Source organism: Tursiops truncatus, chromosome 17, assembly GCF_011762595.2.
Source record: "Tursiops truncatus isolate mTurTru1 chromosome 17, mTurTru1.mat.Y, whole genome shotgun sequence".
NCBI lineage: Eukaryota > Metazoa > Chordata > Mammalia > Artiodactyla > Delphinidae > Tursiops > Tursiops truncatus.
The window spans coordinates 62,615,261-62,642,865 of NC_047050.1; the positions used below are offsets into that span (position 1 = coordinate 62,615,261).

The 27,605-nt window shown below is 37.2% G+C and overlaps 1 protein-coding gene across 2 annotated transcripts in view; it reads right to left on the reverse strand.

Annotated features, from left to right (window-relative positions):
- The window catches only part of ATAD2 (ATPase family AAA domain containing 2), a 71,796-nt gene that overhangs the window by 25,487 nt on the left and 18,704 nt on the right, over nt 1-27,605 (reverse strand). For both annotated transcript variants that reach the window (XM_019932043.3, XM_019932044.3), the window contains 10 exons: nt 27,520-27,569; nt 25,368-25,533; nt 24,633-24,735; nt 24,291-24,378; nt 23,359-23,577; nt 14,469-14,586; nt 6,759-6,867; nt 6,406-6,521; nt 2,396-2,570; nt 1,430-1,518 (listed from right to left, as the gene is read on the reverse strand). In XM_019932043.3, the coding sequence (XP_019787602.2) occupies nt 1,430-1,518; nt 2,396-2,570; nt 6,406-6,521; nt 6,759-6,867; nt 14,469-14,586; nt 23,359-23,577; nt 24,291-24,378; nt 24,633-24,735; nt 25,368-25,533; nt 27,520-27,569 (1,233 nt within the window). The remainder of the gene's footprint in view (nt 1-1,429; nt 1,519-2,395; nt 2,571-6,405; nt 6,522-6,758; nt 6,868-14,468; nt 14,587-23,358; nt 23,578-24,290; nt 24,379-24,632; nt 24,736-25,367; nt 25,534-27,519; nt 27,570-27,605) is intronic.

Consider the following 27,605-nt stretch of genomic DNA (forward strand, 5'->3'; position numbering starts at 1 on the left):
AGCCCGTGCTCCTCAACAAGAGAAGCCGCCGCAATGAGAAGCCCACGCAACACAATGAAAAGCAGCCCCTGAGCGCCGCAACTAGAGAAAGCCCGCGCGCAGCAACGAATACCCACACAGCCAAAAATAAAAAATATAAATAAATAAATAAATTTGTAAAAAAAAAGAAAAAGATTTACTCCCTTAAAGTAAATAAATAAATAAGCTTAATTTAACAAAAATGTTTTTCTCTCAGATTTTTTAAGTCTTTGGAAAAAACAAAAAACTAAAGTTCTCTTAAAAATATATATTTGAAATGATAAGTGCTTGCTAAAATTATTCTATATTTCTTGTTAAAATTTCTCTAATCCCTTTTAGAACTGTTCCAAAATACAGTAAGTACTCAATTACTTGATTGCAAAGTGATGGTCGTATTGTTAAATATATTTTTCCCTATCAACACAATGAATACAGTATGGCTGATAATGAAATGTGTCATATATATAAAAAGTGTGTATGATTATTGGTAGGGTATGTGCACACACAACTATTTTTACCATATAGGAGTAAACATTTTAATTTACTCAGAACAAATAAAATTTTATAGTATCAAGTCAAAGAAGGAGACCAGAATATAGTAAATGTTGTTAGGTGTTAGAAAAGCCAAAACCTACCTATCACTCATAATTTTATGTCTCGTTTCTCTTTTATATTATCTACAATGAAAAACAATACTGGCATAATGAAAGCATGCAAACATTTGCTTTTGGGTACCCAAATTAATTAAATAATTGCATTTAAAAAGAAGCTGTGAAAAACTGAAGATGAACTAGGACTAAAATGAATTTAGATTCAGGTTGAGTCAGTGGTACTAGTGAAAACTGCTCCCTTGGGTAACAATTATCACAGGCGAGATGCAACTTTCCCATTCTGAAAATCAGGAAGTTGGGCTAGTACTAGGGTAAAAAAAAAAAAAAGCATCTGAATTAGTTGGCAACACCTAAAAGATATTTAACGCAAAGATCTGAATATAAAATTGAGGAAAGAAAATTTATTTTTCAAGTCTGAGTCAGCTTTTGCACTTCAGTAATAGGCTGGAGCTAAAAACAATTGGCCACGCTCTTCATGATTGGACACTCAGCCACATTTCCCAGACCCACCCTTATCACTGGCCTGCCTCACTCATTTTATTTGCCTTACCTCACTGGCCAATGGGCATTTAGGTCTGTATCACAAGTTAAATCTATAACCAATACTGTGCTTGAGAACACCCTACCCTTTAGAACAGGTTCACTTTTTCTTTTTCTTCTGTACTACACATTGGTTTCTACTACCAAACAACACTGGTTTATAAACTTTCTTTCACCATCTAACATTCTATCCCTCATGCAACATCAATACTGCTCAGAATATAGGAAGAAAGGCAGAAGTACCATCAAGCAAGTTTTACCTGTGAATTTGATCTTGCCTGCTTGATCGTACTGGAGCCAGACCATCGATTTCATCAAAGAAAATAATTGATGGGCGCATCTGATAGGCCTAGGAAGCAAGTCCAGTGATTGCATGTTATCATGAAAAACTTCAAATACATAGACTTAGTATAAAGCATTTTAATCCATTTTCATTCCTATTTGCTTATAAGAAGTTTTTAAAAATATAAACTCAAGAACTATGTTTTAATGATTCAGACATAATAAATTATAAGAGCATACAACTTAAGTTTATTTGCATTTTCAGCTGGAAACATTCAATATACTCCACTGGTTATATCCCTCAGATTTCATACAGCTACAATTATTGGGACACAAAAAATATCTACTGAAGACCAACTGTCGAAACAAGACAAAGAATAGAAGACAGTGACATAGCTTTCCTCCATGTCAGGAGGAAAAAAACATTTATTTAATAAGATGCCATAGTTTAAAATCTATTTCAGTAAAGTTAAAACAAAAAAACCTCAGTGAATTCTACAAAGAGATATAAAAGCATTTGCAACAATATGCCTCAGTAGCTAAGAATGCTATTATCTCACAACTTACTGTCAATACAATTGGGATATGAAACTGAAAGCCACTCTAGGGCAGAGCTAATCTTCAGCTCGTGTACTGAAACATAACTCACTACTGTCGTCTCTTTTAAGAGTGAGACTACCACTCTGTCTCTAGTCTTTAGATATGAGACCTAAGACTCCAGAGCTTAGACCCAATTATTCCTTCCTCTTTTTACTATAAAACTGTTCATCATACGTTGGTGTAATCATGACACGACAAAGGAAAATAATCTAGGAAGAGTATATATTTGGTATAATTATTATGAGTTTATTTCTATGAAAAGTGATCAAATGCAAGGTTTATCCAATCCTTATACTTAATCTACACTGATTACAGATCTATACAGGTAAATTTTAATATCATACCTGATCAAATAGCAATCGCAGCTGTCTTTCAGATTCTCCTACCCACTTACTCAGACCATCAGCACCTTTCCTCATGAAAAATGCTACTCTTTTATCCCCTTGACTGCATTCATTGGCAAGTGCTCTAGCAACCAGAGTTTTTCCAGTTCCAGGTGGACCATAAAACAAGCAACCCCTGTAAAAGAATAAGTATTATTTTAGTACTATACTGAAAAACAGACCAAACAAAAACTTAGAAACCAATTTCATGGATACATTTAATGAATAAGAATGTAATTAAGACAAGTGAAATATCATTTCAATCCACAAAGCACAACTTAAAACCTAGGAATTAATATTCATACTATAAAATTAATATTGAAACTAAATAAAACCCTTTATGTGAAACATATTTTCTTTCATTCATTCATCATGCTCATCATATTATCTTACCTTGCATAAAAGTTATGATTGAAAAGACCTGACTGTTTAATTTTATAACATATCAGGGGAAAGAACAGCAGATTTCACGTATAATCTTTGGTCTGAGCACCAGTAACATAACAGCAAAAGTTTTGCAAGAAAACAGTGGGAATGGACACAAGAGAAAATAAGATAAAAGAAGAGAGAACTTGAAGTAGTGGCTGGGTGACAGGGACTAGGACAACACAAAGAATTCAAGATAATTTTTGGTGACATCACTGCACTGTCATAGGGTAATGTACAGCTTTTTCACATATTTCCAAAGTTATTCATTGTTCTCAGGACAGAATTCTGAGAAAATGGGTTATATTCATAATCTTACTAGAAATGATCATCAAATAACTGCTCTTGAAAAGAAAAGTTAAGGAAGATCCCAGAAAAACAGAAATGACAAAATAAGAATGGCAAAAAAAAAAAAAAATCACAAGTGATGGATAAAATCTATTCAAAGTCAAGAAAAAAATAAAAGAAAAATAAGGGAATTCCCTGGCAGTCCAGTGTTTAGGACTTGGTGCTTGCACTGCCAGGGCGCGGGTTCAATCCCTGGTCAGGGAACTAGTATCCCACAAGCCGCGCATTGCAGCCAAAAGAAATAAAAAATAATAAGAAATGAATATAATCAAATGCAAATGGTAAAAAAACAAAGCAATTGTTAAGAAAACAATCAGACAAGTGAAATAAACCAGTGATTTCAATGTACAAAAGTCAAGACAGAAACAGATTTTTAAAAATATATCTATTTTTGGGCTTCCCTGGTGGCGCAGTGGTTGAGAGTCCGCCTGCCTATGCAGGGGACGTGGGTTCGTGCCCCGGTCCAGGAGGATCCCACATGCTGCAAGGCAGCTGGGCCCGTAAGCCATGGCCACTGAGTCTGCACGTCCGGAGCCTCTGCTCTGCAGCGGGAGAGGCCACAGTGGTGAGAGGCCCGCATACCGTAAAAAAAAAAAAAAAAAAAAAAATATATATATATATATATATATATATATTTTTTTAAATATATCTCACAGTAATCTTATTTGTAAGGTGGTATCTTAAAGAAAAAACTTAATGATTCCCATAAAGAGGAAGCAATGAGATGTTCATGATATTGACATCTGTGATAATGAAAACAGGAGAAAACAAAATAGCCAGAAATAGCAGAATCAATTAAATAAAATGTGATACATCCACAAAATGGAATATTATTCAGCCATTAAAATGGAAAGAGAACATACCATATGAAAATAGTTTAACATAGTCATATATTGATTTTTTATGAGCAGAAATGTAAGAAAGGGGAAATGTAAGGAAGGGGAAATGAAGAGAAAAAATTGAAGGAATCTGTTGTTGAATTTTTTTACTTTAATTTTTAAAATTCAAGTATAGTGGATATAAAATATTAACTAAGTTACAGGCATACAATATAGTAATTCACAATTTTTAAAGGTTATATTCCATTTATAGTAATTAGAAAATATGTGCTCTATTCCCTATGTTGTACAATATATCCTTGTAGCTTATTTTATACCTAATAGTTTGTACCTCTTAATCCCCTACCCCTATATTGCCCCTCCCCAGTTCCCTCTCCCCACTGGTAAGCATTAGTTTGTCCTCCATATCTGTGAGTCTGCTTCTTTTTTCTTATATTCACTAGTGTATTGTACTTTCGTATTCCACATATGAGTGATATCATACAGTATCTGCCTTCCTCTGTCTGACTTATTTCACTCAGCATAATGCCCTCCAAGTCCATCAGTGTTGCTGCAAATGGCAAAATTTCATTCTTTTTCTATGGCTGAGTAGTATTCCATTGAGTATATACATACCACATCTTCTTTATCCATTCATCTGCTGATGGACACTTAGGTTGCTTCCATAACTTGGCAACTGTAAATAATGCTGCTATGAACATTGGGTTGCATGTGTCTTTTTGAATTAGTGTTTTTGTTTTTTTCAGATATATACCCAGGAGTGGAATTACTGGGGCATACGGTGGTAGTTCTATCTTTAGTTTTTTGAGAAACCTCCATACTGTTTTCCACAGTAGTGCACCAATTTACACTCCCACCAACAATGTATGAGGGTTCCCTTTTCTACACATTTTCCCCACATTTGTTATTTGTGTTCTTTTTAAAATAAATTTATTTATTTATGGCTGTGTTGGGTCTTTGTTGCTGCATGCAGGCTTTCTCTAGTTGCGGCAAGCGGGGGCTACTCTTCGTTGTGCTGAGTGGGCTTCTCATTGCGGTGGCTTCTCTTGTTGCGGAGCACAGGCTCTAGGCGCATGGGCTTTGGTAGCTGTGGCTTGTGGGCTCTAGAGCGCAGGGTCAGTAGTTGTGGTGCACGGGCTTAGTTGCTCCATGGCATGTGGAATCTTCCCGGACCAGGGCTCGAACCCATGTCTCTTGCATTGGCAGGTGGATTCTTAACCACTGTGCCACCAGGGAAGCCGTATTTGTGTTCTTGTTGATAACAGCCATTCTGACAGGTGTGAGGTGATATCTCATTGTGGTTTTGATTTGCATTTCCCTGATGATTAATGATGCTGAGCATCTTTTCAACTGCCTGTTGGCCATCTGCATGTCCCTTTGGAAAAATATCTATTCAGTTCTTTTGCCCATTTTTTAATCATGTTTTTTGTTTTTTAATGTTGAGTTATATGAGCTGTTTATATATGTTGGATATTTACCCCTTATCAGTCAGTCATATCATTTGCAAATATCTTCTCCCATATGTTGTCTTTGTGTTTTGTCAATGGTTTCCTTTGCTGTGCAAAAGCTTTTAATATAACTATGTCTCATTTGTTTATTTTGCTTTTATTTCCTTTGTTTTAGGAAACAGATCCAAAAAAATTTTGCTATGATTTATGTTAAAGAGTGTTCTGCCTATGTTTTCCTCTAGGAGTTTTATGGTGGGGAGAGGAGAGATATAAAAGAGGAAATGAAGTTATATAATACATGGCTAAACTGCAAGAAATATTTACATAGTCATAAAGCAAACAGTGAAAATCAAGTTTATCTATATATAAATAAACTACTGGAAATATGGAAGGGGGAAAATGTGTATATGTGGAGGGTGGGGAAAGTAAGAGTCAAATAGTCATTGTTCACAGGAAGTCTATATATTATGTCTAAAATAGAAAAAACAGAAGGGACTACTACCATTTTTTCTTTGTAAAACTTATAGTACTATTTAACTTTTAAAATTATGTACATATACTTCATTATAAAATAAAGAATATATTAAAAATTACATACATGTATTACTTTGACATAAATTCAAAACTAAATTACAAAACTGAAAGAAAAAAAGTAAAGAGTATGTATGAGAGGAATTCTACTAAATTATGAAAAGCCATGGAAAACGATTTTTTTTTTAATGGAGAATCAATTTTGAAACCATTTTTCATGTTAAACATTAAGAAAGTAAAATATTCGAAACACCCAGGATGTTGCAGGGCAAATATAACAAATTACTGTAGACCTGAAAATTTTCAACAGAGAAGCATTATCTTTCTGGACATAGCATAGCTCAGATTTTGGCTAAAATAAAATGTATAATTAAATTACCTTGGAGGTTGAATTTTGAATTTTTCAAAGACTTCTGGATAAAGTAGTGGAAACACCACCATCTCTTTTAGAGCTGCAATATGATTAGACAAGCCACCAACACTATCAAATCGCACCTGGTAATGGAAGGGAAACATTGACATTCTTAAATTTGGAATCAAAATTAAAATCTTACTCCATTCCCAAACTACCCAAGCCACACACAGTCAACTGAGTAACAGGATCTTAGTTGTGGCCTAAAGATTAAAAGAAGAAAGAAAAGAATCTATAAAGATTAAAATTTCTGATAAAACAATTGATTTCTTTTTTAACTTTGAACTGAAGCAAAAAATAACATTTCAGACTGTACTTACTGAAGAATCTACTTGCATTAGATCAACATCAGCAAGGCTTCCTCCAATTTTCATTCCATCTTTATAAATTCCTTTTAATTCATCTTTCCGAAAATTTAGTGGGAGGCACCTATTTTAAAAAGATTAAAAAAAAAACCCATTCATCAACCCCCTTTCCTTCCCCAAATTCCATGTTAGAATATATACATTTTTCTTAAGAATTAAAAAAATTTCAAATGGGGAAATCATGAGATTATGTGTTTCAAGTTCCTCATTTTCTTTAGAGGTTGAGAACTTAAGTGTTAGAAATATTTATATCTGAACCTTTATTATTAAAGACATACAATCAAATGAAAATATCAGTTTTCAAGATACCACAGCAACATAAAGTAATTCATGGTTGAGAATTCAGAAAGTATCAATATACATTATAATAATCTTGTCTGACCTACAGAGAGTTTACCATTTGTCAAACACTGTTTTAGTTTAGGTGATTTACATGTATAAATTCATTAAATCCTCACAATATTCTTATGAAGTAGGTATTATTATTTCCCCAATTTTAAAAGAAAACCGAGGCACAGAAAGGTTAACTGTAATGCCCAAGATCACGCAACTAGGAAATGGCAAATCTAGGAATCACATACAAGCAGCATGTCTCCAGATCTGCAACAACTCTGCTACTATACCTCTCAGCAAAATACTCAGTCTACCAGCACCTGGATCCATATCAACCCTTTCAAGCAAGAATGAATCACTATTTTCCTAATTACTTTCAAAAACAGTTATGGTAGGTTACAAAAAATATACCTAGAAAAACCTGCTTGTTTTATAGCTGGAAGAATGAACACACTTATGTTAAAAGTTAAGATGCTTGTAGCAGAATGCCTAAGCAAAAAATGCCTGCTCCAACTGAACACAAGTAAAAGCACACCATGCTCACCCCAAGTGACAATTCTTGCTAGTCTCAAACTCCACGAGGAATTTATACTGTAAAGTCTAAGATGGAAAAGTTTTCAGCTGTGGCTTTTAAAAAGATATTTCTTAAACAATTTTTAATAGAACTGCATAATAATAAAAACCATAGGATTGGGACTGCCCTGGTGGTGCAGTGGATGGGACTCCGTGCTCCCAATGCAGGGGGCCTGGGTCCGATCCCACACCCACATGCATGCCGCAACTAAGAGTTTGCATGTCACAACTAAGGAGCCCGTGAGCCACAACTAAGGAGCCCTGGAGCCGCAACTACGGGGCCAACGTGCTGCAACTAAGCAGCCCACCTGCCACAGCTAAGACCCAGGGCAGCCAAAAAAAAAAAAAAAAAAAGCCATAAGGTTAGATGCACATTTTTATGAAATGAAGGCAAAGTACATAACTTTTGAATGATCTCATTGCTGTCCAATAGATATGAAATGCAAGCCAAAAATGTAATTTAAAATTTTCTATTAACCACACTAAACAGAGTAAAATTAATTTTAATAATGTATTTTATATATCCCAATATATCCAAAATATTATCATTTAATCATACAAAATCAATATTTAAAAAATTAAGGTATTGGACTTCCCTGGTGGTGCAGTGGTTAAGAATCCGCCTGCCAATGCAGAGGACATGGGTTTGAGCCCTGTTCCGGAAAGATGCCACATGCCGCGGAGCAACTAAGCCTGTGCGCCACAACTACTGAGCCTGCGCTCTAGAGTCCGCGAGCCACAACCCCTGAAGCCCACGCGCCTAGAGCCTGTGATCCGCAACAAGAGAAGCCACCGCAATGAGAAGCCCACGCACCGCAACGAGGAGTAGCCCCCACTCACCACAACTAGAGCAAGCCCGTGCGCAGCAACGAATACCCTACGCAGCCAAAAATAAATAAATTAATTAAAAAAAAAAAAGACAAAAATAGGGCTTCCCTGGTGGCGCAGTGGTTGAGAGTCCGCCTGCGCATCCGGAGCCTGTGCTCCACAACGGGAGAGGCCGCAATAGTGAGAGGCCCGCGTACCGAAAAAAAAAAAAAAAAAGATAAAAATAATCAAAATCGTAGGCTGGTTGGTAGTATCCAATACGATGCTGATATATGTGGAATCTAGAAAAATGGTACAGATGAACCTGTTTGCAAGTCAGAAATAGAGACACAGGTGTAGGGAACAAACTTATGGACACCAAGGGGGGACAATGGTGGGTGGGGTGGTGGTGGTGGGATGAATTGGGAGATTGGGATTGACATATATACACTAGTATGTATAAAATAGAAACTAATAAGAACCTGCTGTATAAAAAAATAAATAAAATTCAAAACAAAAATACAATGCTGAGTGCTGCAAATACTCAAAAAGTTTTAAAATCACTTCTGCCTTTGGACAGTTGCAAAGACTCACAGAATAAAAACAGAATCTGGCTGGGAAAACCAGATTTAATCATTCTATTGGCTCAGGGTCTAGAGCATTTCCTGAGTCAGAGTACAATCATGGTTAAGTAGGTATGTCCAAAAATATAAAAGGTTCACAATCTATTATCTGAAAAATTGAGGTCCAGAATCTTATACCTAAAAAAAACCTCTGAAAACAACTTTTTTCATTATTCACTTAGCAGCAAAACATGACCTGAAATGTCATAAAGGCAATTCAAAATCTCTATTTGTCCTGCTTACTATGGTTATTCATACATTTTACTATAAAATTAATATATCTGACTATACAGTGCTGGCCCAGACACACCTACAAATGTTAATATTGCACATTATATATGCTGTATGTTTTCTTTGTAAATCCCTCCCCCAAATCTGAATTCTGAAATATAAAGCAGCCCCAGGGTTTTGATAAGGGGCTGTGGAAACAGATATAAGTAAGAAAATAATCCTTCACCATCTACCCATTCAAACACGTCCAAAGACCATATTTGTGATCTGCCTGTAAAACCACCGAGTACAAGTCTCCAGTTTTATATGCAAGACTAACTTATTTAATACTATCATTAATATTATAATAGAATCTTACTTATAATTATGTAATATACATAATTGTGTGTGAATTCAGTGGGTATTCACATAATTAAGACTAACAATTAATAAAAAGGACTAACATTTACTAAGTGTTTCTTGTACCAGGTGGTTGACGTATTATCAAACTTAATTAAAATTGGACAAGTACATATTAGTAGGCTCATTATACAGTTGGGGCCAACGTGGCTCATAGTTTAAAGAACTTGCTTAAAATATCAGAATTAGTCAATGATGGTATAATTCAAAACCTTTGTCTATTTAAAAAAAAATCCACCTTCTGTACACTACCACATTGATGATCTCCAGTTGTTTATTTCATAAACCAATAAAGTTATAAGCAAACAACAAAACCTTGTGGACTGAGAAAGTTTCCAACGTCTGATGTGCAAAGTAGGGATTATTTTTGAACATTATAGTTACAAACGCATATAGAACTTAACATATGCCAGATACTATTTTAAACATTTTCTAGGTATTAACTCACCTAATTTGCACAATTCTATGAGATAGGTGCTACTGTCTCCATTCTACAGATCAAAAAACTAAAGCATGGAGAGGATAAATAACTTGGAAAAGGTCATTAATAAGTGGTAGAGCTGAACTCACAACCTAGGCAGTCCTAGTTCTTCAAAATTACACTGTAGAAAGGCCATTATTTCAGTTTTTTAAAAAAATTCTAAATACATATACCCACATTCACTTTTTCGTTTTTCCATTTTACTAATAACTTTTGAAAAATTTGGCACAGACAGCACTGAACCAGCACTTTGAACCTAACCAGAGCGTCTAGAGTTGCCAGTTCTAGTTCCTTGACAACCAGTAACGTGTACTTTGTAATACCGGTGAAGCAATTGTGCTATTTATGTTACCTTCTTGTTTAAAGGGGCTAGGCTTGTTCCAGAAACTCCAAACTGAAGCTAAAGAGTAAACTTTAGATGACTAGAGGTTAGCAATCACAAGGAAGAAAGAAAATCCTACTTAAAGGCAGCATTTCTGAAGTTCTGCTATGTAAGTACGCCAAAGACCCTTCAAAAATCCTACATTGTGGCTGCAAGTTTCACTAAGAGCAATGTTCAAACAACTCTTTGGATGTGTGCTTTCTTTCCCTGCCTAAGTAGGATATAAATGATAAACAGACGCTGGTCTCTTCAAGAAAAAGTAAAAAGACTAATAAGCCAAATGACTACCATTAAAGTTGTTAGAAGGAATGAGATGTTAACTCCACCATGGTGAAGAAATTGGAAAAAAAAAAAAGGTTTAAAGGGCTACATTCAAAAGATCAGGTAATAACAAGTGCTAGTAAAGGTGTAGAGAAATTGGAACTCTAGTACATTGCTTGTGGAAATGTAAAGTGCAGCAGCCATTTTGGAAAAACAATCTGGCAATTCCTCAAAACATTAAATATAGCTAGCATTTGATCTAGCAATTCCACTTTTAGGTATATACCCAAGAGAAATGAAAACATTTGTTCACACAAAAAGTTGTACATGAATATTCATAATAGCATTATTCATAATAGCCAAAAAGTAGAATCAACCCAAATGTCTATCAACTAATAAAGGGATAAACAAAGTATAGTATATTTATACAATGGAATCTTATTTGGCAATAAAAAGGAATGAAGTACTAATACATCCTACAATGCGGATGAACCTGGAAAATATTATACCAAGCAAAAGAAGCCAGTCACAAAGAATTCCACTTATATGAAATACCCAGAATCTATACGGACAGAAAATAGAACAGTGGTAGGTTAGGGCTGGAAGCATTGGTGAGTGATAACTAAAGAGTACGGGGTTACATTTCTTTTTTCTTTTTTTTGGTCACACCGTGCATGTACGGGATCTCAGTTCCCTGGTCAGGGATGGAACCTGTGCCCCCTACATTGGGAGAGCTGAGTCTTAACCACTGGACCACCAGGTAAGTCCCCAGGGTTACTTTTTGAGGCAAGAAAAATGTTCTAAAATTGTGGTGGTTGGGATTTCCCTGGTGGTCGAGTGGGTAAGATTCCACTCTCCCAATGCAAGGGGCCCAGGTTTGATCCCTGGTAGGGGAACTAGATCCCGCATGCATGCCGCAACTAAGAGTTTGCATGCCACAACTAAGAAGTCCACATGCTGCAACTAAAAGATTCCACATGCTGCAACAAAGATCCCGCGTGCCACAACTAAGACCTGGTGCAGCCAAAATAAATAAATAAATAAAATTAATATTAAAAAATAAAACAAAATTGTGGTGATAGTTGCACAACTCAGTGAATAAAAACCATTGAATTGTATACTTTAAATGGGCGAACTATATGGCATGTGAATTATATCACAATAAAGTTGTTATCAAAAAGAAAAAGTCTAAAGGGAATTATCAAAACCAACACCAAGGTAATTAAGCCAAATAATGTGACTCAGGGTACAGATTAAACCTCTTGGTTCATAGTTTAAATGAGTCAGAATCCTCCACTAGTCCGAGATCCAAGGGCAGGAATTCTGACTTAAGTCATTTTTATATCCATAGTGCTTGGCACATAGTAGTACTCAAACATTTGTTAAATAATAGGAGGGGGAAAAAATCCTGTACCCAAGGAGCTATGCAATGACATGAGACACTCTCCACAGAGAAAGAGTATACCCTGTGAACCAAATATGGGAACTCAAGCACGAAACAGGCAAAAAAAATTCCTCCCTACTGCAAGATATATCGTAGGTGGTGATTACAGAGGTAAGTCAATCAACAAGCATGTTAATTCCAGAAATATAAACACATTAAATATGGGAAAAGAAATTAAATTTCAAAGTAACTGCCAGCCTCTCACTTCTGTGGGATCAAACATAGGCCTGTTTTGTGAGTCAGTCAACCAAGACAGCTGCCCTGGGCCCTATGCTTGATGGGGACTCCAGGGAGCACTACACCTTACTCTCCTTTTCTGAAGATCATTAAATTACACTATCAAAATATTGGTCTTTAACAATATCCTATGGGGCCTATGAAAAGTACTGACAGCATGGCCTCCTTTTTTTTTTTTTTTAATATTTATTAACTTATTTTGGCTGCACTGGGTCTTAGTTGTGGCACACAGGATCTTTGCTGTGGCATGTGGACTTCTTAATTGCAGCACGCATGTGGGATCTAGTTCCCTGACCGGCTATCGAACCCGGGCCCCCGGAACTGGGAGCGCTGAGTCTTACCCACTGGACCATCACAAAAGTCCCTGGCCTCTTTTCTTTTTTTGTGTGTGTGTTTAACTTTTTTTTTTAATTGAAGTATAGTTGATTTACAATGTTGTGTTAGTTTCAGGTGTACAGCACAGTGATTCAGTTATACATACATCTATATATAAAAATATGTATATATTCTTTTTCAGATTCTTTTTCCTTATAGGTTATTACAAGATATTGAGTATAGTTCCCTGTGCTATACAGGTCCTTGTTGGTTACCTATTTTATTTTATTATTTATTTATTTATTTTAAAATTTATTTATTATTTTTGGCTGCGTTGGGTCTTTGTTGCTGCGCGCAGGCTTTCTCTAGTTGCGGCGAGCGGGGGCTACTCTTCGTTGCAGTGCGCAGGCCTCTCACTGAGGTGGTTTCTCCTGTTGTGGAACATGGGCTCTAGGCACGCGGGCTTCAGTAGTTGTGACTGGCCTCTTTTCAAGTGCAGTTTATCTTGGGCAGCCCTGACAGGTTGTCTTTCTGATTCTCTATGCTTCTGGGCTCTGGTTGTGTGAAAAGGGATGATGAAACAAGAAATCTAGACCGTACACTTGTGATTTTGAGACTCTGAACATCAAATTAAAAGACCCTGGGTTCATATTTGTCCTAGAAGAGAGAAATTTGTCAGTACCTATAGAGGTGTTGCCTTCCATGGCCAAAACATGATCAGATATAGTCTGCATCTAATGAGGAGGCTTCTAAAAACTGTTCGAATAGTTGAAGTCTCATAAGACCTCAGTCTTACTTCTGAGCACATTAATAATACTAGGAAAAAAGCACCATTCCCCACATGAGTGTCATTTTTTTCTGCCTTTTTAGGCTTCACCCTATAAGTTTTCTCATTCATGAACTACTATAATGCTACTATTACCCAGAAAATTTCTAATGCATCAGAAAATCTGTTATTACTCAGGAGAATGAAGAAATAACAAGAATTACCTCTTTAGACTTAAGTATGACAGATAGGCAACAAGTGTTAGGATGTAAAAGGAAAAGAAACCCACAAATAATTTGAATAGTCATAGAAAATTAATGTTTCCCAGTATGTAAGAAGAGCAAATTTGAAAAATATATCCAAAAATGGATGGTCACAGTCATAAGTCTAGAAGCTATGTAACTTAGAATTTGTCATGGTAAGAAAATATATCTAGGACAGTATGTGAAGAGAAGACTAAACCTATACTCTAACTTAATGTGAAAATTAAATGAAACAATCTATGTAAAATGCTTAACACCAAGCCAGGAATACAGTAAACACTGAAGCAAAGGTAGCTCTCTATTATTAGTGTGGAACAATGGAACAAACTACCTTACCGTGGTAGTTGTTAACAATTCCTATCAGTGGAAGCAAAACCAAAAACTAGTCAGTGGTAGTGGGGATTAGAACGCTAAAGGCATAGAGCTAACTCTCCCAAATATACAATTCTAGAATTCTATCCTGATACACCTAATCCTAAGACTCTACAATCCTACCTTAACATACAGACAACTATGTTGTCATAAATCAGTCACTATTTCAGAACCAAACCTGTTCATTCGTTTACAATAAGGACTTCTTGGTCCCGCAGAAGATAATCGATATCTTGGTCTTTTGGGAGAAGCTGGGCCACTATAAAATATGTTGGGCTTTCTCTGATGACGAGGTTCTAAAAAAAAAAATTATATGTATGTGACATATAAATATGTATAAAGACAATTTTGCTCTTCACCTAAATATTTACAATGATGCTACTTTCCATGAAAATACTAGTACATATCTACTGTAGAATATTTTACTGTTCATGTTTTAAATCGTTTATGCCTGCAACGTTGCTGTTGAATATATATGTGTAGCATAAACAACAACTAACCAAAACACACACTGGCCATAAACAACCATTATGATTATACTGATGCATAATAGCTGATTATCAGCTTTGCATATATACGCTCAGATGTATTGAGGTACAACTTTAACATAAATCAAAAGCGATCCTATTTACACTAACTTATAAAATAAAGTACAGAGCTTCCGGGAAGATGGCGGAAGAGTAAAATGCGGAGATCACCTTTCTCCCCACAGATACACCAGAAATACATCTACACGTGGAACAACTCCTACAGAACACCTACTGAACGCTGGCAGAAGACCTCAGACCTCCCAAAAGGCAAGAAACCCCCAGTAACAGGGGTGCGGGGGTCAAAGAGGAGAGATTCCCGCACAGAGGATCGGTGCCGACCGGCACTCACCAGCCTGAGAGGCTTGTGTTCTCCCCCGCCGGGGCGGGCGGGGCTGGGAGCTGATGCTCCGGCTTCGGCCGGAGCGCCGGGGGCGGACTGGGGTTCGAGGCATGAACACAGCCTGCAGGGAGGGAGTCCGGGGAAAAGCCTGGACCTGCCGAAGAGGCAAGAGACTTTTTTTCCTGCTTTGTATCCTGATTCGCTAGGAGAGGGGATTAAGGATGCTCCGTAACTGAGCTCCAGAGACGGGCGTGAGCCGCGGCTAAAAGGGCCTGAAACGCTAACGCCGCTGCTGCCGTCACCAAGAAGCCTTTGTGCGATCACAGGTCTCTATCCACACGCCACTTCCGGAGAGCCTGTGCAGCCCGCCACTGCCAGGTTCCCGGTAACCAGGGACAACTCCCCCGGGAGAACGCACGGCGCGCCTCAGGCTGGTGCAACGTCACGCCGGCCTCTGCCGCCGCAGGCTCGCCCCGCACTCCGTGCCCCTCCCCCCACCCCCGGCCTGGGTGAGCCGGAGCCCCCGAAACAGCGGCTCCTTTGACCCCATCCTGTCTGAGTGAAGAACAGATGCCCTCCGGCGACCTACACGCAGAGGTGGGGCCAAATCCAAAGCTGAGCCCCTGGGAGATGTGAGAACAAAGAAGAGAAAGGGAAATCTCTCCCAGCAGCCTCAGAAGCAGCGGATTAAAGCTCCACAATCAACTTGATGTACCTTGCATCTGTGGAATACATGAATAGACAACGATCATCCCAAATTGACGAGGTGGACTTTGAGAGCAAGATTTATGATTTTTTTCCCCTTTTCCTTTTTTTGTGAGTGTGTATGTGTATGCTTCTATGTGAGATTCTGTCTGTATAGCTTTACTTCCACCATTTGTCCTAGGGCTCTATTCGTCCGTTTTTTTCTCTTAATAATTATTTTTTTATTTTAATAACTTTATTATATTTTACTTTACATTATTTTATTTTACTTTATCTTCTTTCTTTCTTTTTTCCTTCCTTCCCTCCTTCCTTCCTCCCTCCCTCCTTCCCTCCTTTCTTTCTTTCTTTCTTATACTACTAATTCTTTCTTTCTACATTTTCTCCCTTTTATTCTGAGCCGTGTGGATGAAAGGCTCTTGGTGCTGCAACCAGGAGTCAGTGCTGTGCCTCTGAGGTGGGAGAGCCAACTTCAGGACATTGGTCCACAAGAGACCTCCCAGCTCCACATAATATCAAATGGCGAAAATCTCCCAGAGATCTCCATCTCAACACTATCACCCAGCTTCACTCAGCGACCAGCAAGCTACAGTGCTAAACATCCTATGCCAAACAACTAGCAAGACAGGAACACAACCCCATCCATTAGCAGAGAGGCTGCCTAAAATCATAATAAGTCCACAGACACCCCAAAACACACCACCAGACGTGGACCTGCCCACCAGAAAGACAAGATCCAGCCTCATCCGCCAGAACACAGGCACTAGTCCCCTCCACCAGGAGGCCTACACAACCCACTGAACCAACCTTAGCCACTGGGGACAGACACGAAAAACAGCGGGAATTACGAACCTGCAGCCTGCAAAGAGGAGACCCCAAACACAGTTAAGATAAGCAAAATGAGAAGAAAGACACACAGCAGATGAAGGAGCAAGATAAAAACCCACCAGACCTAACAAATGAAGAGGAAATAGGCAGTCTACCTGAAAAAGAATTCAGAATAATGATAGTAAAGATGATCCCAAATCTTGGAAATAGAATAGACAAAATGCAAGAAACATTTAACAAGGACCTAGAAGAGAAGAACTAAAGATGAAACAAACAACGATGAACAACACAATAAATGAAATGAAAAAGACTCTAGATGGGATCAATAGCAGAATAACTGAGGCAGAAGAACGGATGAGTGACCTGGAAGATAAAATAGTGGAAATAACTACTGCAGAGCAGAATAAAGAAAAAAGAATGAAACGAACTGAGGACAGTCTCAGAGACCTCTGGGACAATATTAAATGCACCAACATTCGAATTATAGGGGTTCCAGAAGAAAAAAAGAAAAAGAAAGGGACTGAGAAAATATTTGAAGAGATTATAGCTGAAAACTTCCCTAATATGGGAAAGGAAATAGTTAATCAAGTCCAGGAAGCACAGAGAGTCCCATACAGGATAAATCCAAGGAGAAATACGCCAAGACACATATTAATCCAACTGTCAAAAATTAAATACAAAGAAAACATATTAAAAGCAGCAAGGGAAAAACAACAAATAACACACAAGGGAATCCCCATAAGGTTAACAGCTGATCTTTCAGCAGAAACTCTGCAAGCCAGAAGGAACTGGCAGGACATATTTAAAGTGATGAAGGAGAAAAACCTGCAACCAAGATTACTCTACCCAGCAAGGATCTCATTCAGATTTGATGGAGAAATTAAAACCTTTACAGACAAGCAAAAGCTGAGAGAGTTCAGCACCACCAAACCAGCTTTACAACAAACACTAAAGGAACTTCTCTAGGCAGGAAACACAAGAGAAAGAAAAGACCTACAATAACAAACCCAAAACAATTAAGAAAATGGTGACAGGATCATACATATCAATAATTACCTTAAATGTAAATGGATTAAATGCTCCAACCAAAAGACACAGACTAGCCGAATGGACACAAAAACGAGACCCGTATATATGCTGTCTTCAAGAGACCCACTTCAGACCTAGGGACACATACAGACTGAAAGTGAGGGGATGGAAAAAGATATTCCATGCAAATGGAAATCAAAAGAAAGCTGGACTAGCAATTCTCATATCAGACAAAATAGACTTTAAAACAAAGACTATTACAAAAGACAAAGAAGGACACTACATAATGATCAAGGGATCGATCCAAGAAGAAGATATAACAGTTGTAAATATTTATGCACCCAACATAGGAGCACCTCAATACATAAGGCAAATACTAACAGCCATAAAAGGGGATATCGACAGTAACACATTTATAGTAGGGGAATTTAACACCCCACTTTCACCAATGGACAGATCATCCAAAATGAAAATAAATAAGGAAACACAAGCTTTAAATGATACATTAAACAAGATGGACTTAATTGATATTTATAGGACATTCCATCCAAAAAAACAGAATACACATTTTTCTCTAGTGCTCATGGAACATTCTCCAGGATAGATCATATCTTGGGTCACAAATCAAGCCTTGGTAAATTTAAGAAAATTGAAGTTGTATCAAGTATCTTTTCCAACCACAATGCTATGAGACTAGATATCAATTACAGGAAAAGATCTGTAAAAAATACAAACACATGGAGGCTAAACAATACACTACTTAATAACAAAGTGATCAGTGAAGAAATCAAAGAGGAAATTAAAAAATACCTAGAAACAAATGACAATGGAGACACGACAACTCAAAACCTATGGGATACAGCAAAAGCAGTTCTAAGAGGCAAGTTTACAGCAATACAAGCCTACTTTAAGAAACAGGAAACATCTCGAATAAACAACCTAACCTTGCACCTAAAGCAATTAGAGGAAGAAGAACAAAAAAACCCCAAAGTTAGCAGAAGGAAAGAAATCATAAAAATCAGATCAGAAATAAATGAAACAGAAATGAAGGAAACAATAGCAAAGATCAATAAAACTAAAAGCTGGTTCTTTGAGAAGATAAACAAAATTGATAAACCATTAGCCAGACACATCAAGAAAAAAAGGGAGAAGACTCAAATCAATAGAATTAGAAATGAAAAAGGAGAAGTAACAACTGACACTGCAGAAATACAAAAGATCATGAGAGATTACTACAAGCAACTCTATGCCAATAAAATGGACAACCTGGAAGAAATGGACAAGTTCTTAGAAATGCACAACCTGCCAAGACTGAATCAGGAAGAAATAGAAAATATGAACAGACCAATCACAAGCACTGAAATTGAAACTGTGATTAAAAATCTTCCAACAAACAAAAGCCCAGGACCAGATGGCTTCACAGGTAAATTCTATCAAACATTTAGAGAAGAGCTAACACCTATCCTTCTCAAACTCTTCCAAAATATAGCAGAGGGAGGAACACTCCCAAACTCATTCTACGAGGCCACCATCACCCTGATACCAAAACCAGACAAGGATGTCACAAAGAAAGAAAACTATAGGCCAATATCACTGATGAACATAGATGCAAAAATCCCCAACAAAATACTAGCAAACAGAATCCAACAGCATATTAAAAGGATCATACACCATGATCAAGTGGGGTTTATTCCAGGAATGCAAGGATTCTTCAATATACGCAAATCAATCAACGTGATACACCATATTAACAAACTGAAGGAGAAAAACCATATGATCATCTCAATAGATGCAGAGAAAGCTTTCGACAAAATTCATCACCCATTTATGATAAAAACCCTGCAGAAAGTAGGCATAGAGGGAACTTTCCTCAACATAATAAAGGCCATATATGACAAACCCACAGCCAACATCGTCCTCAATGGTGAAAAACTGAAAGCATTTCCACTAAGATCAGGAACAAGACAAGGTTGCCCACTCTCACCACTCTTATTCAACATAGTTTTGGAAGTTTTAGCCACAGCAATCAGAGAAGACAAGGAAATAAAAGGAATCCAAATCGGAAAAGAAGAAGTAAAGCTGTCACTGTTTGCAGATGACATGATACTATACATAGAGAATCCTGAAGATGCTACCAGAAAACTGCTAGAGCTAATCAATGAATTTGGTAAAGTAGCAGGATACAAAATTAATGCACAGAAATCTCTGGCATTCCTATACACTAATGATGAAAAATTTGAAAGTGAAATCAAGAAAATACTCCCATTTACCACTGCAACAAAAAGAATAAAATACCTAGGAATAAACCTACCTAAGGAGACAAAAGACCTGTATGCAGAAAATTATAAGACACTGATGAAAGAAATTAAAGACGATACAAATAGATGGAGAGATACACCATGTTCTTGGATTGGAAGAATCAACATTGTGAAAATGACTCTACTACCCAAAGCAATCTACAGATTCAATGCAATCCCTATCAAACTACCACTGGCATTTTTCACAGAACTAGAACAAAAAATTTCACAATTTGTATGGAAACACAAAAGACCCCGAATAGCCAAAGCAATTTTTTTTTTTTTTTCAAAGCAATCTTGAGAACGAAAAACGGAGCTGGAGGAATCAGGCTCCCTGACTTCAGACTATACTACAAAGCTACAGTAATCAAGACAGTATGGTACTGGCACAAAAACAGAAAGATAGATCAATGGAACAGGATAGAAAGCCCAGAGATAAACCCACGCACATATGGACACCTTATCTTTGATAAAGGTGGCAGGAATGTACAGTGGAGAAAAGACAGCCTCTTCAATAAGTGGTGCTGGGAAACTGGACAGGTACATGTAAAAGTATGAGATTAGATCACTCCCTAACACCATACACAAAAATAAGCTCAAAATGGATTAAAGACATAAATGTAAGGCCAGAAACTATCAAACTCTTAGAGGAAAACATAGGCAGAAGACTCTATGACATAAATCACAACAAGGTCCTTTCTGACCCACCTCCTAGAGAAGAGGAAATAAAAACAAAAATAAACAAACAGGACCTAATGAAACTTCAAAGCTTTTGCACAGCAAAGGAAACCATAAACAAGACCAAAAGACAACCCTCAGAATGGGAGAAAATATTTGCAAATGAAGCAACTCACAAAGGATGAATCTCCAAAATTTACAAGCAGCTCATGCAGCTCAATAACAAAAAAACAGACAACCCAATCCAAAAATGGGCAGAAGACCTAAATAGACATTTCTCTAAAGAAGATATACAGACTGCCAACAAACACGTGAAAGGATGCTCAACATCATTAATCATTAGAGAAATGCAAATCAAAACTACAATGAGGTATCACCTCATACCAGTCAGAATGGCCATCATCAAAAAATCTATAAAGAATAAATCCTGGAGAGGGTGTGGAGAAAAGGGAACCCTCTTACACTGTTGGTGGGAACGTAAATTGATACAGCCACTGTGGAGAACAGTATGGAGGTTCCTTAAAAAGCTAAAAATAGAACTACCATATGACCCAGCAATCCCACTACTGGGCATATACCCTGAGAAAACCACAATTCAAAAAGAGTCATGTACCAAAATGTTCATTGCAGCTCTATTTACAATAGTCCGGAGATGGAAACAACCTAAGTGCCCATCATCGGATGAATGGATAAAGAAGATATGGCATATATATACAATGGAATATTACTCAGCCATAAAAAGAAACGAAATTGAGCTATTTGTAATGAGGTGGATAGACCTAGAGTCTGTCATACAGAGTGAAGTAAGTCAGAAAGCAAAAGACAAATACCGTATGCTAACACATATATATGGAATTTAAGAAAAAAAATGTCATGAAGAACCTAGGGGTAAGACAGGAGTAAAGACACAGACCTACTGGAGAATGGACTTGAGGATATGGGGAGGGGGAAGGGTGAGCTGTGACAGGGCGGGAGAGAGGCATGGACATATATACACTAACAAACGTAAGGCAGATAGCTAGTGGGAAGCAGCCGCATGGCACAGGGGGATCAGCTCGGTGCTTTGTGACCGCCTGGAGGGGTGGGATAGGGGTGGTGGGAGGGAGGGAGACGCAAGAGGGAAGAGATATGGGAACATATGTATATGTATAAGTGATTCACTTTGTTATAAAGCAGAAACTAACACACCATTGTAAAGCAATTATACCCCAATAAAGATGTTAAAAAAACAAACAAATAAAAAATAAACAAGTGGGACCTAATGAAACTTCAAAGCTTTTGCACAGCAAAGGAAACCATAAACAAGACCAAAAGACAACCCTCAGAATAGGAGAAAATATTTGCAAATGAAGCAACTGACAAAGGATTAATCTTCAAAATTTTTAAGCAGCTCATGCAGCTTAATAACAAAAAAACAAACAACCCAGTCCAAAAATGGACAGAAGACCTAAATAGACATTTCTCTAAAGAAGATATGCGGACTGCCAACAAATACATGAAAGAATGCTCAACATCACTAATCATTAGAGAAATGCAAATCAAAACTACAATGAGATATCATCTCACACCAGTCAGCATGGCCATCATCAAAAAATCTAGAAACAATAAATGCTGGGGAGGGTGTGGATAAAAGGGAACACTCTTGCACTGTTGGTGGGAATGTAAATTGATAGAGCCACTGTGGAGAACAGTATGGAGGTTCCTTAAAAAACTACAAATAGAACTACCATATGACCCAGCAATCCCAGTACTGGGCATATACCCTGAGAAAACCACAATTCAAAAAGAGTCATGTACCAAAATGTTCATTGCAGCTGTATTTACAATAGCCTGGAGATGGAAACAACCTAAGTGTCCATCATCGGATGAATGGGTAAAGAAGATATGGCATATATATACAATGGAATATTACTCAGCCATAAAAAGAAATGAAATTGAACTATTTGTAATGAGGTGGATAGACCTAGAGTCTGTCATACAGAGTGAAGTAAGTCAGAAAGAGAGAGACAAATACTGTATGCTAACACATATATATGGAATTTAAGAAAAAATAAATGTCATGAAGAGCCTAGGAGTAAGACAGGAATAAAGACCCAGACCTACGAGAGAATGGACTTGAGGATATAGGGAGGGGGAAGGGTGAGCTGTGACAAAGCGAGAGAGAGGCATGGACATATATACACTACCAAACGTAAGGTAGATAGCTAGTGGGAAGCAGCCGCATGGCACAGGGAGATCGGCTCGGTGCTTTGTGACTGCCTGGAGGGGTGGGATAGGGAGGGTGGGAGGGAGGGAGACGCAAGAGGGAAGAAATATTGGAACATATGTATATATATAACTGATTCATTTTGTTGTAAAGCAATTATACTCCAATAAAGATGTTAAAAAAAATAAAGTACAAAACTGTGAAAACTAAAATAATTAAAAACAGACATGAAATTTCAAAATAATCCAATTATTTACTTTCATCAAGGCTAACATTTAACTTTCTTTAGAAGAAATAACTTCTTGCACATCTTGGGTAAGTTATGAAAGACAACAGCCATGGGTATTCTGCAAAATGAAAACATGAAAAATAAGAATAACAGAAGAAAGGCAGTGAAGATAAAGGAAACCTGTTTACATCTTCTCCTGGAAAAAAAAAAAAAAAAAGATAGCACTTACTTTCCAATGGAGCCTGATAGTAAACAGTAGCTTTTCTCTGTCTAAGATAATATCGTTTCTGATTATCTTCTTCTCCATCCTCTTCATCTTCATCGTCATCATCTTCATCATCGTCATCATCTTCATCATCGTCATCTTCTTCATCATCATCTTCTTCATCATCATCTTCATCTTCACCATCATCTTCATCTTCCTGGTCTTCACCCTCTTCGGATGACTCTACAATTAAGAAACATTTACTTTCAGGCTTCTCACCCAAATGCTAACAATTTTTAAAATAGGGGAATAGAAAAAGACTCTCCTTTTAAAATTTATTTACTTCTAGGTTGTTCATAGAAAGAATCTGGAATTCTGCAACATCAAATGAAGATTTTTAAAAAATGAAGTAAAAAACTATAGAATTAAAAACAACTAGGGGAAGGAAAAAAGTAGTTTAAAGGCTACTACCAGTACATACCAAACTAAAGTTTATAGCGTTACTGCTAATTTCATTGATATAGTGGACTTCTGGCTGCCACTGAGTTACATGCAGTATAACTCAAATAATCTACTTAAGATAATGTAAAACGCCCTCACCAAACATTTAAAATGCATTTCGGAAAACTGATTTTTCATTCAATAAAAGTTCTAAGAAATTGCAGCAATAAGTCCTAAACAGAATAGTAAAACTCAACTTTTATCTCAAACAGGTAGAGAGAGATATGCTGTCTGTAGATGTATTATACAAGCAAACCAGTTTCATTTGTTTTAGCATGTTTAAGTACTTTCCCAACAAAACATATTACCCTTTTATCTCCCCTGCCTTCACTTTTTCTTTGAAACTATGATAACCCTAACTTATCATAAACTACCATAAATGTCACAGCTTCTGAATAAAAAGGCTATATTCTGCTAAATAAAACCCAAAAGACAGAACAAGAGAAAAGACTAACCCACACTGCCTTCTTGATTGTCAGTTGTTTCTTCATCAGTTCTTTGAATATCTTTTTGTTTTCCTCTTGTGTACATATTAAGATTCCCCTAAAAATATGTAAATAAAATCCATTAAAGTTTAGCATGTTTATTTAAAAGAATCCAGTAGGGCCTTCCAATCCTACTGAAAATGAAGATATTTCCAGCTATAAACTCTTAAAACTCCAGCAATAACTAGTGACTGATCAAACAAATGCTGAACAAAATGATGAATAATTTAACCAAGAAATGGATAGGTTCTAGAGAAAAAAGGTTAAACTGGAGATTATTAAATCATCCCCTTAGTGGAAGAATATATTTACTTCTTCTGTTTCATTAAACACTCCCAAGTCTTCAAGTTCTCTCATTCGCTGTCTACGCATCTTCTTCATATCATCCATTTTTTGAAGTACAGCTTCAGCAGTGCTTTAAAAAAAATGATATAAAAATAAGCTAAAACTGTAAGAGTAGTATATTTTAGGACTTTCCTGGTGGCATAGTGGTTAAGAATCCGCCTGCCAATGCAGGGGACACGGGTTCGAGCCCTAGTCCGGGAAGATCCCACATGCCGCGGAGCGACTAAGCCCATGCGCCACAGCTACTGAGCCTACACTCTATAGAGCCCACACTCCGCAACAAGAGAAGCCACCACAATGAGAAGCCTGTGCACCACAACGAAGAGTAGCCCTAGCTCGATGCAACTAGAGAAAGCTCGCATGCAGCAACGAAGACCCAACGCAGCCAGAAATAAAGAAATTTATTTAAAAAATAAAAGAGTAGTATATTTTTAAAAACTTCATTTTTCTTTCATTGTATTCTCTGAGTGCTCGGATTTTAAATACCCTTAATAGAAGCACTGATTTACTAATGTAAAAATATTTCATATTCTTTGTAAGAATTTAAATACACATACAGAATTATTACAAAGTCCTCTAATAATCACTCTCCTTTATACTTTACATAAACTGAATGCATTAAATACTCCTGCTAGTCAAAACTTAGTCCCCAACAAAAAGTTTTTTGCCAGCTAAATAATCTTGATCTAAATTTTTACTTACTTTGTTATAAGTTTGTCAAATAGTACAGACTGGTTCACGCTACCATAACGACTTCTAATCCTGCAACTTCGGCGAACTTCAACATCACCATTCTCTTCATGCAAGCGTTCTGTCTTTTGAACTATGTTTCTAGTCCTCAATGACCGAGTAACTGTAATTACTTTGTCTTCATAGATGTGTACATAAAAGCAAGTAGAAAGATTTGAAATAACAGCATTTATAAAACAATTCTAAAATGAACAACTGAATAGCTACACTTTCATATAACGAAATTTTAGTTTCTTGAACTTACCCTTCTCAAAAATACTAGAAAACAAAAATAAAGTTACAACATACACCTACCGTAGGTCCAGCCATACCACTCTCAAGAAAAAATGAAAGCTATATATATAATACAAAGACTTGTACACAATGTTCAAAGCAGTTTTGTGACAGTCCCCAAATGGAAACAACCCAGATGTCCATCAAAAGATGAAACTGGGGGAAACAACCTAAGTGTCCATCAATAGGTGAATGGATAAAGATGTGGAATATACACACAATAGAATATTATTTAGCCATGAGAAAGGACATCCTGCTATTTGCAGTAATATGGATGGACCTTGAGGGCATTATACTAAGTGAAATAAGTCAGAGAAAGACAAATACTGAATGATATCATTTACATGTTCAATCTAGAAAAACCAAACTCATAGAAACAGAGACTAGAATGATGGTTACAAAGGACTGGGAAGTGAGAGAAAAAGGGGAGATTGTTAGTCAAAGAGTACAAATTTTCAGCCATAAAATGAGTAAGTTCTGGGGCTCTAATGTACAGCAGAGTGGCTATAGTTAGTAATACTGTATTGCAGGGGTCCCCAACCCACGAGCCTGTTAGGAACCAGACCGCACAGCAGGAGGTGAGCAGCAGGTGATCAAGCGAAGCTTCATCTGTATTTACAGTCGCTCCCCATCACTTGCATTACCGCCTGAGCTCCGCCTCCTGTCAGATCAGTGGTGGCATTAGATTCTCATAGGAGCTCAAACCCTACTGTGAACTGCGCATGCGAGGGATCTAGGTTGCACACTCCTTATGAGAACCTAATGCCCGATGATCTGAGGTGGAGCTGAGGCAGTGATGCTAGCGCTGGGGAGCAGGTGCAAATACAGATTATCATTAGCAGAGAGATTTGACTGCACAGAGACCATAATAAATCAATTGCTTGCCAACTCATACCAAAACCCTATCAGTGAGTGGCAAGTGAAAACAAGCTCAGGGCTCCCACTGATTCTGCATTATGGTGAGTTGTATAATTATTTCATTATATATTACAATGTAATAATAACAGAAATAAGGTGCACAATAAATGTAATGCTCTTGAATCATCCCCAAACCATCCCCCCAACACCCCCGCCCCCCGGTCTGTGGAAAAATTGTCTTCCATGAAATTGGTCCCTGCTGCTAAACAGGATGGAGACTGCTACCATATTGTATACTTGAAAGTTGCTGGGAGAGTGGATCTTGAGTGTTCTCAGCACAAAAAAGAAATGGTAATTATGTGACATGATGCAGGTGTTAGATAAAGCCACGGTAATTATCATTTTGCAATATATAAGTATCAAATCAACAATGCAATGTACTCCTTAAGTTAAGGCAATGTTATATGCCAATTATATTAAAATAAAGCTAAGGAAAAAAATTGTGGTATATCCACATAATGGAATACTACTCAGCAATAAAAAGCAACAACATGGATGATACTCAAAGTAATTATGCTGAGTCAAAGAAGCCAAAGAAGAATGCATGCCGTATAATTCCATTAATATAAAACTCTAGACAATACAAACTCACCATACTCTACAGCACTCTGTAGAGTGCTGTCACACTCTCTACAGTGACAGCAAGCAGATTGGTGGCTGCTCAGGAATCTTGGGTCATGGAGAGGAGCTAGAGGAGCCAGGAGCGATTACAAAGGGGCCTGAGGAAATCCTGGAGGGTGATGGTTATCTTTACTCCCTTATCGTGGTGATGGTTTGACGGCATGCACTTATATCAAAACCAAACAAACTGTACACTTCAAGTATGGAGTTTATTGTATGTACCACAATATGCCTGTAAACAAAATACTAAATACATGCTTTAAAAAATTTAAATGCCTTTAACATTACTTACCTTCTTTGCACTCTTCTTTTTTTTTATCAGCCTGCTGTCTGGCCAACTGCCTATATGAAAAAAATATAGCAAATAATTCAAAATGA